The 13,830-nt window shown below is 34.1% G+C and overlaps 1 protein-coding gene across 1 annotated transcript; it reads right to left on the bottom strand.

Moving 5' to 3' along the window:
• Positions 1–11,896: 11,896 nt before the first annotated feature.
• Positions 11,897–13,024, bottom strand: LOC120218873 (early nodulin-93-like). Its single transcript, XM_039215773.1, has 4 exons — positions 12,667–13,024; positions 12,453–12,514; positions 12,285–12,360; positions 11,897–12,192 (listed from the first exon to the last, which is right to left on the bottom strand). The coding sequence occupies exons 1-4, from the start codon at positions 12,743–12,745 to the stop codon at positions 12,092–12,094; spliced, it is 318 nt and encodes a 105-aa protein (XP_039071704.1). The 5' UTR covers positions 12,746–13,024; the 3' UTR covers positions 11,897–12,091.
• Between the last annotated feature and the right edge of the window lie 806 nt (positions 13,025–13,830).

Here is a 13,830-nt window from a genome sequence, read left to right as displayed (position 1 = left end):
GCCGTTCCTTCTTCATTACATCATAAATTGAAATTTGTTGTTGATGGACAACTAATATGCGTAGGAGCTGAAGAAGAAATCATTGCGTCTGTAACAAGTGATGTTCCATATATCGAAACCAATGATGATGCTCTTGAATGCTCTTTCCGAGCTCTTGAATTTGTCAATGCAACCTTTATTGCAGAAGGAAGCAAAATTCTATATCCCAGATTATCTTATTGCACCAAGATGACAGTACGACAAACTTTAGGCATCGGAGCTAAAGCTGGGAAAGGTTTAAGAAAGAATCTTCAAGGGATTTCAGTTCCTGTCAGTATAAAGATGAAGAAAGATCGTTTTGGGCTTGGATTTAAGCCCAATTTTCAGCAAAAGAACAAAGAGATGAAAAGAAGATTTGAAGACAGAAAGGCAAGGTCGAAAGGGAAAGAAATCCTTTGGGAACACATATTTTTCCCACAGTTGAAGACCACATTCAGATCAGGGGGAACAATTAATATAGAACAATAATTGGCTGAAGCCTTTAAAGAAGAAAAGTTGACGAAAGATCAAGACATAGTTGAAGAAGCTATGAATGGATTATTTATCAACATGATCATGAATGACAACAAGACTGGCAAATACTTGGATAGGATTCGCCCATGTTTTCCTGGAGAAACACTCAACAATTGGACCACTGAAGATCTTCCTATAGTTTTTAATATTAACGCAGAGTAATATTCAGAACTAATCTTTATGTTTAGCTCAAAAATATGAAAACTTTTTGTTATCTTGTAAAGGAAATTATGTTAAATATAAGAAATTTTCTTTAAAATTTTCAGATGGCAATCATTCTTTACATTTTCTTACATTTTTACATTTATTTATTTCATAAATTTACTATATTCTTTCGGAAATATGTCCGACTTAAATTTGCAGGTGTCACCATGTTAATAGCATGTTTATTCCTAAATTTAATCAAGAGATAAAATTAGAGCAACCTATATGTCTGGAAGAAATCAATGGGTGTGAGGATGAACTGGAATGTGATGTTCCTACTGAACTATTAAGATTGGTAGAAAAAGAAGACAAACAAATTCTACCCCACAAAGAAGAGATTGAGACTGTGAATTTGGGAACAGATGAAGAAATAAAAGAGGTGAAAATTGGTACTACTCTGACAATCCAGATAAAACAAGAATTGATAAATCTCCTTCAAGAGTTCAAAGATATCTTTGCCTGGTCTTATCAAGATATGCCTGGTTTAAGCACAGATATAGTGATACACAAGCTTCCAATCAATCCAGAATATAAACCGGTCCAACAAAAGCTCAGACGAATGAGGCCAGAAATGTTGTTGCAAATCAAAGAAGAAGTAATGAAACAGATCAATGCAGGTTTCCTACAGGCATCTAAATACCCAGAATGGGTAGCCAACATTGTTCCCGTACCAAAGAAAAATGGGAAAGTTCGAATGTGTGTGTGTATTACAGAGATCTCAACAAAGCTAGTCTGAAAGATAGCTTTCCATTACCCCACATAGACACATTGGTGGACAATACTGCAGGGCACGCATGGTTTTCATTTATGGATGGCTTTTCAGGATATAATCAGATAAAAATGAATCCTGAAGACATGGAAAAAACAACATTTGTAACCATGTGGGGCACATTCTGTTATAAAGTGATGCCATTTGGATTGAAAAATGCAGGGGCAACGTATCAAAGAGCCATGGTAACTTTGTTTCATGACATGATGCACAAAGAGATTGAAGTATACGTGGATGACATGATTACCAAATCCCGAACTGAAGAAGAACATATTCAAAATTTGAGAAAGCTTTTCCAGAGATTGAGGAAATATCAATTAAAGCTCAACCCTGCCAAATGCACTTTTGGGGTAACTTCCGGGAAACTTTTGGGATTTGTGGTCAGCAAAAAAAGAATCGAGATTGATCCAGATAAAGTAAAAGCAATTCAAGATCTTCCACCACCCAATACAAAAAAAGAAGTTCGAGGCTTTTTGGGAAGATTAAATTATATATCTCGGTTCATTTCTCAATTAACTGACAAATGTGATCCAGTGTTCAAATTACTTCGAAAGAACAATCCTGAAGTCTGGAATGAAGAATGTCAAGAAACTTTGGATATTATTAAGAAATATTTATCCAATGCCCCAATTTTAGTATCACCAATGCCTGATAGACCATTAATTCTCTACTTGACGGTCTTCGAAAATTCGATGGGATGTGTACTAGGACAGCATGATGAATCTGGAAGAAAAGAAAAAGCTATTTATTATCTGAGCAAGAAATTTACCGATTGTGAAATTCGATATCCACCAATACAAAAATTATGTTGTGCTTGGTGTGGACTACTCGAAGACTCAGACAATATGTTATACCATACTACTTGGTTGATATCCAAACTTGATCATTTGAAATTCTTAATGGAATCACCAGCTTTGACAGGCAGAATGGCTAGATGGCAGATGTTATTATCTGAGTTTGATATTGTATATGTCAACTAAAAAGCAATAAAAGGAACAAATGATTATCAGCCTTTGAGTTTCAATTTTCCTGATGAAGATTTGTTATGTATATCCATGAATGAAAAAGTCAGAACAAATGACACATCTGCATCTTGGAAGCTTTACTTTGACAGAGCATCCAATGCTTTGGGACGAGGAATCGGGGCAGTGTTAATTTCTCCAGAAAATGTTTATTATCCCTTTACAAGTAGACTGGAGTTCTTTTGCACCAATAACATGGCAGAATATGAAGCTTGTGTCATGGGATTGAAAGCAGCTATAGAAAGAAAAAAATCAAATGTCTCAAAATATATGGAGATTCATCGTTAGTGGTGTATCAATTGCGAGGAGAATGGGAAACAAAAGATCCCAAATTGTTGGAATACCGAAATTTTACCAGCCTATTAGTGAAAGAATTTGAGAGAGTTACCTTCAATTATCTCCCTCGAGAAGAAAATCAAATGGCAGATGCTTTGGCTACATTAGCTGCTATGTTTCAGGCAACCAAAAAAGTTGATATGATGCCAATCAAAATGCAAGTATATGAAATTCCTACACATTGTTATAGTGTGGAAGAAGAGGTAGATGGTAAACCATGGTATCATGATATTCTGCAATATATCAAAAATCAAAGTTATCCACCAAATGCATTGGAAATTGATAAAAGAACCTTGAGAAGAATGGCTGCTGGATATTTTCTTGATGGCGAGATTATGTATAGAAGAAGCAATGATCAAATGCTATTGAGATGTTTAAATACCAGCGAAGCTCGAAACGTCATTGAAGAAGTACACAGTGGAATATGTGGAACACATGCAAATGGTCTTTCCATGGCCAGAAAAATAATGAGATATGGATACTATTGGGCTACCATGCACACAGATTGCATTGATTATGCAAGGAAATGTCATAAATGCCAGATATATGCAGACAAGATTCATGTACCCCCATCTCCTTTACATGTAATGACAGCACCCTAGCCATTTTCTATGTGGGGAATAGATGTCATTGGAGCAATCACACCGAAAGCATCGAATGGACATTGTTTCATCCTTGTGGCAATTGATTATTTTACCAAATGGGTTAAAACTGTTTCATATGCCAATATTAAGAGGTTCACAGTCTGCAAATTCATAAAGAAAGAGATAGTTTACCGATATGGTCTACCAGAAAGGATCATTACAGATAATGCTCTGAACCTGAACAACAAAATGATGACCGAACTTTGTGCACAGTTTAAGATCAAACATGCAAACTCAGTGGCATATCGTCCAAAGATGAATGAGGCAGTTGAAGCAGCAAACAAGAACATCAAGAGAATCATTACAAAGACCACTGAAACTTACAAAGATTGGCACGAGAAGTTACCTTTTGCTCTATACGCATACCGAACTACTGTTCGAACATCTACTGGGGTAACGCCTTTTTCTTTAGTCTATGGGATGGAAGCAGTCTTACCAATTGAAGTTGAGATTCCATCGCTTCGAATATTGAGAGAAATAAAATTGGATGAATCTGAATGGATCCAAGCTAGATTTGATCAATTGAACCTTATTGAGGAGAAAAGATTGAAAGCTATTTGCCATGGACAGATGTATCAAAAACGGATGATGAAGTCTCATGACAAAAAAATACATCCAAGAGAATTCCAAGAGGGTGATCTAGTACTAAAAAATATCTTGCCTATATATAAAGATTTCCGTTGGAAATGGATGCCTAATTGGGAAGGGCCATACGTTATAAAAAAGGCCTTTTCCGGAGGAGCATTGATCTTGGCAGAAATGGATGGAAAAATTCTGATAAATCCAATAAACTCGGATTCTGTCAAGAAATATTATGTTTGAAGAAAAAAAAGAAAAAAGAAAAGAAAAAAAGAGAAAAAAGAAGAAAAAGGGGGGGTCAAGGTGAAAACCCGCAAAGGGCATCTTGTAACCAAAGGAAGGATTTGAGTTGAAAACCTGAAAAGGCGGCTCAAATGCAGGTTGATATTAGGCATCTGGCAATTGAACCCTCTTAAGATTTTGACAGTTTAAAAGAAACTTCACATCTACAAGCATTTCGACAACGTTTGAGATCTTCCAGACAAAAGCTTACATCATTTCTCTAAATTGTGTCAACTTGATTAATTTAGAAATATTTATGCTAATAAATTGTTGAGACATTTGAATTTTTATCAATCTTATGCTTGCCATAACTTTGAATACAATTCTATTTATTTCAAGTTCAATTTATTTGAGATTCAATTTATTTTCGAAAATTCAATTTACTCTTTTATTGAATTAACATAATTTTGAAATAAGTTAAAGATTTCTGAATATCACTTTATGTTAATACCTTTTAAAAGCATGGAATATAAAGTAAGCAAATCATCACCATCTTAAAGCCATGAACATCAAGATTGTTACACGGGATGCTACCGACAACAAGGTCGAATCCGCCAAATCTACTCATCAATTGCTCTAACCGATCACCATTCAGTTCTTGCACATCTGTTTTCAAAGATATACTAAGACAGTAGAAGGCGATCTTTGCAGCACTGATTCCAGCAAAAAGAAACAAGACATTGACATCACTGGGAAACATGTCTCTATACAGATCCTTGTGTATGGTTTTTAAGGAAACCTAGAAGCATTTCCACCTCATCAGGTTCAAGTGGAGCAACTTTATTCCTTCCAACCCATACTAGATTCCATTTTCAGCACTCATCAAGAACATACTTCTGGACACTCGAAGGTGGCTTATTGTCATAAGCTTCAAGAGCCTTACAGATCCTTTCTGTCAATTTGGCACTTCCTGTACATGTTTATAAACAGTTCAACTTTGTTCTTGGATCCCTTGAAGGCCATCATTTCTTTGTCAATGGAAAAACATCAGCACATGGAGGAAGCAGAATAAGAGAAAATCTGTTCTTAATTGGCAGAATTATGAATATAGCCCTTTTCAGTGTAGTAGCATGAAAATGCTTCGAATCTACAAATTTTGGCTTTACATCGAATAAGTACTCCCAGTCCAAACATTAACTGGAACAAATGCCATGTGCTCATAGCATCTTCTGGAAGTGTTCTTTGAGTTATCTGATCTGGTTTGGTAAAACCAATCATTGAATTTGAAAGATAAATGTGCTAATAGCATCTTCTGGAAGTGTTCTTTGAGTTATCTGATCTGGTTTGATATGAAACCACGGAACCAATCATTGGGTTTGAAAGATGAATTTGCTCATAGTAGAAATAAGGAGACTCAATAGCATCTTCTGGAAGTGTTCTTTGAGTTATCTGATCTGGTTTGGTAGGAACTACAGAACCAATCATTGGAATTAAAAGATGAACTGCATGATCGTCTTCATAAAGAAGCTTCTTTTCAAGCTTCTTCTGTTTATTCCTTTCCCAAAAATCATAGCCCGAATTTTGCCTTTTCTTGTAATGGGGATCATCGCATAATGGCTTCCCATCTTTTACCGGAAGAAATGTGTCAGTAACCTTAGCCATTTGAGCAGTACATATAAAATTTGTCAATTTTGCAATTGATGAATCTGAACCACATCTCTCCATGGTTATTGAAGTTTCAGCCTCTGAGAATCCCATTTTTGTCAAGTATAACAGTTTATTCTCCTCATCAGAATCAGAATTCAAGATTTCACGGTATTAAAAGAACTATCGATATTTGTGAAATCATCTTGAAAGGTCATTTCATAATCAGATGAGTTGTTATCAGAATCAACATGTCACATGCAGGCAAGCTTTTCAGGAGCCTATACTATTGAGTTTTATTCTCAAGAGATTTTGTGACATTATATCTACATTTGTCAAAGATGATAGATTCTCTGATATGAAGAAGAAAGATTTATTGGGTTTCTACAAATGAAGAAATATTCAGTTCACCAATCTGAAATCAAATAACTTAACAGTCATGCATCATATTTAGGCATTTGCAAAAATATGTGCATTTTCATTCATTCTCATCCATGTTGAATTTTGACAGGAATTTCAAAGATTTTAGCAAAGATTTAAATTCATCACTTGATGGATCAGCTTTTCCAGAGAAGTTCATAATGAGAAGAACTCATCTGAAGAAGGAAGAAGAAGTTCATAATGAGAAGAATTTGTTCAACTTTTTGCTCAAATCCATCACTTGATGGGTCAGCTTTTCCAGAGAAGTTCATAATGAGAAGAACTCATCTGAAGAATGATGAAGAAGTTCATAATGAGAAGAATTTGTTCAACCTTTTGCTCAAATCTATCACTTGATGGATTATATTTTCCAGTTCGAGTTCATAATGAGAAGAACTCATCTGAAGAAGGATGAAGAAGTTCATAATCAGAAGAATTTGTTCAACCTTTTGCTTAAATCTATCACTTGATGGATTAAAATTTCCAGGTAGAGTTCATAATGAGAAGAACTCATTACTTGAAGAAGGATGAAGAAGTTCATAACGAGAAGAATTTGTTCAACCTTTTGTTCAAATCTATCACTTGATGGACTATCTTTTCCAGTTCGAGTTCATAATGAGAAGAACTCATCTGAAGAAAGAAGAAGAAGTTCATAATGAGAAGAATTTGTTCAACTTTTTGCTCAAATCCATCACTTGATGGGTCAGTTTTCCCAGAGAAGTTCATAATGAGAAGAACTCATCAGGAGAAGAAGAAGTTCATAATAAGAAGAGCTTATTCAACCTTTTGAATGACTCTATCACAGAAAGAAAGAGGTCAACATCATCCCCAGCGGAAAGTTCATAATGAGAAGAACTCATCTGAAAGAAAAAGAAGAATTTATTCAACATCTCCATACTAATCAAGTGAAGTCAAATGAAAAAAACTTATTATCTTTTCGTCTTTGCTCTATTCTTATTAAGAATAAGCAAAGAGGGGCAGCTGAAGATATTCATTTTTTTTCATTTTAATGTTATTATTATTATTATAATTATTATTATTATAATTATAATTATTATTATTATTATTATTATTATTATTAATATATATTATTTAATATTACAAGCCCAAAATATAAGCCCATTTACAAAACCTGAAGCCCAAACCCAACCCGACCGAGAAACCCTAACCCTTTTAGGGTTTTCTAAAAATTCCAGCCGCCTCAGCCAACGGTCCAGCTTCCAGCCGCCTCTGCTGCCAGTGCCACGCCTCCATCGAAGCCTCCAGAAGACCCAGATGGTCACCCACGTTGCTACTCTAGCAGTGAGTCACCACATAGTTCGGTGACTCACCGAAATCCGCTCTTCGGACCGGTCTGAGACGAGTGCCGGTGATGGCTATAAAGCCATCACCCAACCTGCAAAAAAAAAAGGCCCACAGAGAGACACACAGAGACAGAGAGAGACAGAAAACAGAGAGCAAACGTTCCCCAACCAGCAAAAACCAAAACAGAAACAAAAAGAAAGGAAAGAAGCTTACCGAGGAAGTCACCGGATCTTTCAAACGTCATCAAAACCTTCGGAAACCGAAGGTATTTCTTTATATTCGCTCCGATCAAGAGCTATTTTAAAAAAAAACGCTGGAACCGTCCTTAGGACGGTTCGATCTACCTAATAATGTAAAAATAAAATTTTCCGACCACCGGATACGGTGGCCAGCGGTGAGGGTCACGGCGGCAGACGGTTGCCGTCCGGTGACCGGCTTCCCTCCGATGAGGGAAGCTAGAGAGAAGCTAGAGAGAAGCCAGAGAGAAATTTGTTCTCTCTGTTAGAGAGAGAACAGAAATGAAGAAATGAGAAGCTGGCCCGTAGGGCCAGCCGGTTTCGGGTATTAATACCCTCTCCCAAACGACGTCGTTTTGGGGAGGGTATTTCTGTAATTTCATAAAGGGTAAACCCCGTCCGAAGCCATTCCAACTTGTAATTTTTACATTTTAGTCACTAAATCAAGTTTATAATCCTTTTAATTCGGTTCTTTAATTTCATTTTTATTTGTTTTAGTCCTTTATATTAAAATAATATATATAGGATAAATAACATATTTAGTCCTATAATTTTAATAATTAATATTTTAATCTGAATAATATGTTTTAATTTATTTTAATCTAATATCCGAATTTTATATAGTTTTATTTTAGTCATTAGATTAATAAAATAAAAAATAGTATGTTTAATCCCTATAATTTTGATTAATTATGAATTAGATTTTTTAATCTTAATTTTATTATATTTTAGTCACTAATTTTAAATGTTTTCATTTATTTTACTGCTTTTAAATATATCGTTCTAATTGTATTTTATTGTTTTATTTGTTTATATATTTAAATACTTTTATTATTATAGTTATAAAATATATAATAAATAATTATTTATATATATTTTTAATAAATTATTTTAATATTTATTTTTCAATATCGAAGAAAAGGACAGTCTTAATACAACTGGATGTCCTATTCTGGTATTTTAAAATTAAAAATTATAAAAAATATTATTTAATTTAAATTAATATTTATCAATATCAAAGAAAAGAGCTGTCTTAAGGCACCTAGAAGTCCTTTTCCGATATTTTTAAGTATTTTTTTATATAATTTTGAAATAATAGGATTATAAATTAAATATATTTTAAATTTTTAAAATTTTTAATAATAGAGAAAATTTATAATTAAAAAGTACCAATTTTGGGCGTTGTAGGGGTGCTAATCCTTCCCTAAACGTAACCGACCACGAATCCCTTTTTATTATTAAAAAGAACGAATTTTTGGTTATAAACGCAGATCAGTTCATTTTTTAATTAATGTTTTCTTAAAACTCTTTTAAAAAATAATTTTTAGGTATTCGACCTACCTGACCCAAAAGGCCGATGGCGACTCCCAAATTATTTTCAAAACCATTTATTCACATCAATTTTCCCGCCAAATAAATATTTTGTGCCCGGACGAAAACCGGTTACGACAATTATTGCTGGAAATCAATGTGAAAATATATTCTCGTCTCATCTATATTACCCTCCACCTAGGTGTTATGAGGGGAAGCTTTTATGTGGAAATGGAGGCTGCTGTGTTTGCCTGTTTCCCTTTTTTTTTGTCAAATTATTATAATTTATAAGGTTCATAAATGTCACTAATTGAATTGTCCATAACAACTCAATAATTTGAATGAATTAATGTCTTCTAGTTAAGTTACAAAAAGTTTAATATATTTTAAGTAATATCTTAAATTTGAGTACTATGAAGAAAGGAACACATTTGAAAATCCGATCCAATTTTCTCTAAACTTATTTGATTCAATTTTAAAGTTAATTGATAGTTTTATGATTATCAAACAGGGAAAATTTTAAATAAGAAAAGAAATAATAATTTGAATGATTTATTTTGATATATATGAATCTGTGTATGTACATATAATACTCACTTCTTAAACTAGAGGAACCTTCTTAATAGTTTAAATGTGTACATACATGCTATCTCTTTCAACAAGTTACTATAGCATTATCAAGGATTGGTCCGCCCATGTGCAGCAAATTAATTTCTGATGTGGAATGTCCACATGTATATAGACACGTCATGCTCCTTCTATATCCAAAGCTGACATGGATGGACACGTAAAGAGCCGAAATAGGGAGGCTGATCCAGCTAGTCAAATAAACCTTCCATGAGTAGGCTTATGCAGTACCGGTTGCAGTTGGGACTGCCAAAAAAGGAAAGGGCGAAGAAACCTATGGGAAAACACATATACGTAAATATATTTCATTTGGAATTTAATCCATTAATGTACATCCATTGCGAAATTGGAGCCTTTTGCTTTCAGTGCTCTTCCCGATTGCTGTTTCTGTGTATATTTCAAATGTGAGTTGTTCTTGGCCTTGTTTCTTGCACTTTAAGCCTTCGCTTCTGCACATCCATTCGATGATTCTTTTATTAAACTCCCGCACCATGATATATAGACAAAACGTTATACTACTCTATACGGGACTAATATAAATCATATATTTGATATTGTTATTGCTACACATTGTATTAAATTACCGCAACACAACATAACAATCACATTACAACGTTTTTTAAAATTATTATGGATATCGTAAACGTATGTACAATTTAATGTAAACGTATCCACAATTTAAAATTATAATTATTTATATAACCAATCGCAAATTTAGCCTAAATAAACTTCAAGACTGTTTGATAAATATGATGCCCACACAAGCTTAAATTGCATGTACGATTAAATCATGTCTTATTAGGTCTTTCCTCAACTTTGATTTGTACTTGGGCCTTTGAAGAATTAAAAGTCGTCAAACTTCAAGTATAAACTGTTATTTATAGTATACATATTCGCAAAAATAATAAGAGAATAAATGAGGGAATATTTGGACTAATGCAGCAGTTATGACCGACGACAGACCCCATCAATGAGTCCTAACTTGTTCTTCGCAAGAAGGGAGATACGCATTGACCGACTCCAGACGCCATAATCATGAGCGCCGGTGAGCTGGTGAGAGACGAGAACAACACCTGCGCATCAGACGAATGCAAATACAATGGATGAGTGAAATCAATCTCCGAAATATCTTGTGGAGGCATCACGAATAGGAATAACAGAAAGAGGAGAGAAAAAAATGTAGAGAGCGAGAGCATAACTGGAATTGGGGATTTTTGCACGGGAACAAGAAATGTAGATGGACTAGTGTGAAAGAAGCCTAATAACCCAAGAGCCCAAAAACAAACCAACTGATACCATGTTAAAATGATAACCAAAGAATACTGGAAATGCTTTTTCTATTTCACTACAGTATAAGATTATACAACCAATGTATTTATACAATAACTGGACGGCTAACTAACTTGTAAACTAACCAAAACCAACTAACTAATTCTCTAACTGTACAAACAGAAATAATCTCCTACAACCGTTCTCTACAGTTATGTTGGTAATTTAAAAGGTATTAGTACCTAGTAATCTATTTAGTGCTAGTTCAGTTTCAACAATAATGGTAAAATTATTTCAGTGTTAATTTATAATTAAAGTTTAAATATTTAAACTTTTATAAATTTTAAATTCTTCCAATTTTTTAATTCCTCGTATATCTTATATTTCTACTATCTTAATAATTTTTTTGAATCCTTTTATGAAATTTTAAAAGTTTTTTAAAAAAATTCAATCAATTGGGGATGGTATCAGGTGTTAAGTGTTGAATTCCGTGGAGATATGTTTTCTTTCTCCTCAAGGTTTGATTTTTATATAATTTTTAAAGCATCAGTAGTTACGTTAATCATGGATGAACTACCATATGATAATTTCAATGATCCGAAGTCCAAGACAAGATCTGGCTTGAAATCTGAAAATGAAGTGGAAACCACTTAAAGCAAAGTGACATTATTTAGGCCAGTTTAAGCTTAAAACCTTGTGCCCTGCAAATAAGCCAACTCTAGAAGTGAATTTTCTTGGTGCATAAAACTCAGATTCTTGTAAAGGAAAACCATATTTATTTATATTACAAATCCGATGGATTACATAGTAACAGGATAAAATAGCAGCTTCTTAGAATACTAACTCAACTCACCCCACCCCTTCTTTCTAATTCTGATCCCTTTTTATAGCCAACTGGATGATAATAAGTATGGCTTACATTAGATGCCGAGTCTTAAATTTAAACCAAACTCAGATTCTTGCCTTCATGTTCGGGGCCTGCTTGAAGGAGTTCTTCCGTGCCGTAGCCAAAACAGTCTTGTCTGCAACTATAAAATAAGCAGCTCCAGCCGCTGCAATAAACAACGAAAGTTTTATTAACAAAAGGAAGTGATTACTAAAGCAAGATCTTTAGAGAATCTGGTAAAAGGAAAATGATGAAAACCTGTGGAGATTATGAGAGCTTGTGCGGTGGGGTTCAGATTGGCTCTTGCCCATGGCAGCATCCTTACACTAGCTAACTGCATCATGCATATCAAGCACATTTAATCATCCCCAAGAAAAATCAAGGATAAAGTATAATTAGATGTTGTCCGGTCCTCGATATACTTACAGTTGGAATTGCAGTGGCAATGGTAGCAACAACGGCTGCCTTAGCTCCAGCCAGCACGCCCTCTGATGTGCAAAACAAGAAACAGATGGTCAAATGTCAATACTCAAGTTACTATAAAGGAACTAAAGCATGTAATCCCATGATGCTTTAACATGATGAAGTTACCAAATATGTAAAAGTATTTGAAGAGAGCTAAGAGGAAAGCGAAAATTACCATGAGAGCAGCTCTTGGCCAGGGCCAGCTGTTGGTCAAGGGAAGCCAAGGTAGCAGATTGTTCAACATTTTTAGCCATTGTGAAAGAGAAACAAAATGTTGATTGTAAGAGGAAAATAAGAGAAGTGTATGATATGATTGTGTGAAGCTTTGTTGAAGAGATTGTGAGAATTGGATGGGTATTTATAGAGGATAAAATGGGATGGATATGGAGTTGTAGAGATTTGTGGAGTGTGCCTCAGGTGTTGGGGAGGGAGTTCGATGGTTTCGCTTGAATCCCAGCGACACAGACACTTGTTTTCACTTGATTTCTGCTATTGACGGTTTGGCTCTGTTGCACCTGCACTCTTCCCTATGTTATCTAAAAGAATAAAACTATATCTACAAATTTAATGGTGCAAGACTACAAATCACTGTATCTGTATACGGTATACCTTACCATCTCGATATAAGTTATGCAAAGGGCAAGTTGGTCATTAGCAGTTAGAAAAGTTGACATGGAAATACTGAAAACGGTGGGCATAGGAATTTGGTGATTTGCGCACATTATCAACTGGGTCCTTTCTTCTCTCACTTATACGCACAAATCCATGAAAGCTTTTTCAAAAGCCTTTCCTCTTCTTTCTAATGATGGACATCGCCCAAGCCACTGGTTTGGCTAAACTAAAATTTTCACAAATCACAAAACCACGGGTAACCTAATCAAACCTCGTTGCTGCTTTTTGGTCTTCAACAAACATTGAATTAAAGATCTATTATATGCATAATATTTTTTATATAATTACTCGTGACAATTTTTGTATTTTTGTATTCATATTTTTATATAAAAAATTGAGATAAATTTATTGAGATAATGATTTGGAAAAAACAATGATTTATTTGCGAGGTTGGAAAAATCATATGTTGAAATTATATGTGTGATAGAAAATGGTTCGAATCATTTGACATATTAGAAAGACACGTGAAAAATATAAAATTTTCTTTAATTACATATAGTCCGATACAAGATATTTCAAGAATGAAAAATCGTATTATTCAAAAAATGGTTGAGTCATTCAAATATTTCCAAAAATCACCAGAAAATCGTAATATTATAACAAATATATTAATTTAAAAAGTATTTTTTCAGTCCTTATATAAACTTATCTTTTTTAACAATAAATT

Source organism: Hibiscus syriacus, unplaced genomic scaffold, assembly GCF_006381635.1.
Source record: "Hibiscus syriacus cultivar Baekdansim isolate YM2019G1 unplaced genomic scaffold, ASM638163v2 tig00110201_pilon, whole genome shotgun sequence".
NCBI classification, from domain to species: domain Eukaryota; kingdom Viridiplantae; phylum Streptophyta; class Magnoliopsida; order Malvales; family Malvaceae; genus Hibiscus; species Hibiscus syriacus.
Note: the sequence above shows the minus strand (reverse complement) of the source record. Positions and strands in the feature narration are given on the sequence as shown.

What these genes read in the sequence shown, in the direction of transcription:
- LOC120218873 (XM_039215773.1), bottom strand. Translation starts at nt 12,745, where the DNA reads ATGGCTAAAAATGTTGAACAATCTGCTACCTTGGCTTCCCTTGACCAA. An exon ending in GGCCAAGAGCTGCTCTCATG is followed by an intron (nt 12,515 to 12,666) that starts GTAATTTTCGCT and finishes TTTGCACATCAG; the next exon opens with AGGGCGTGCTGGCTGGAGCT. An exon ending in TTGCCACTGCAATTCCAACT is followed by an intron (nt 12,361 to 12,452) that starts GTAAGTATATCG and finishes TGCATGATGCAG; the next exon opens with TTAGCTAGTGTAAGGATGCT.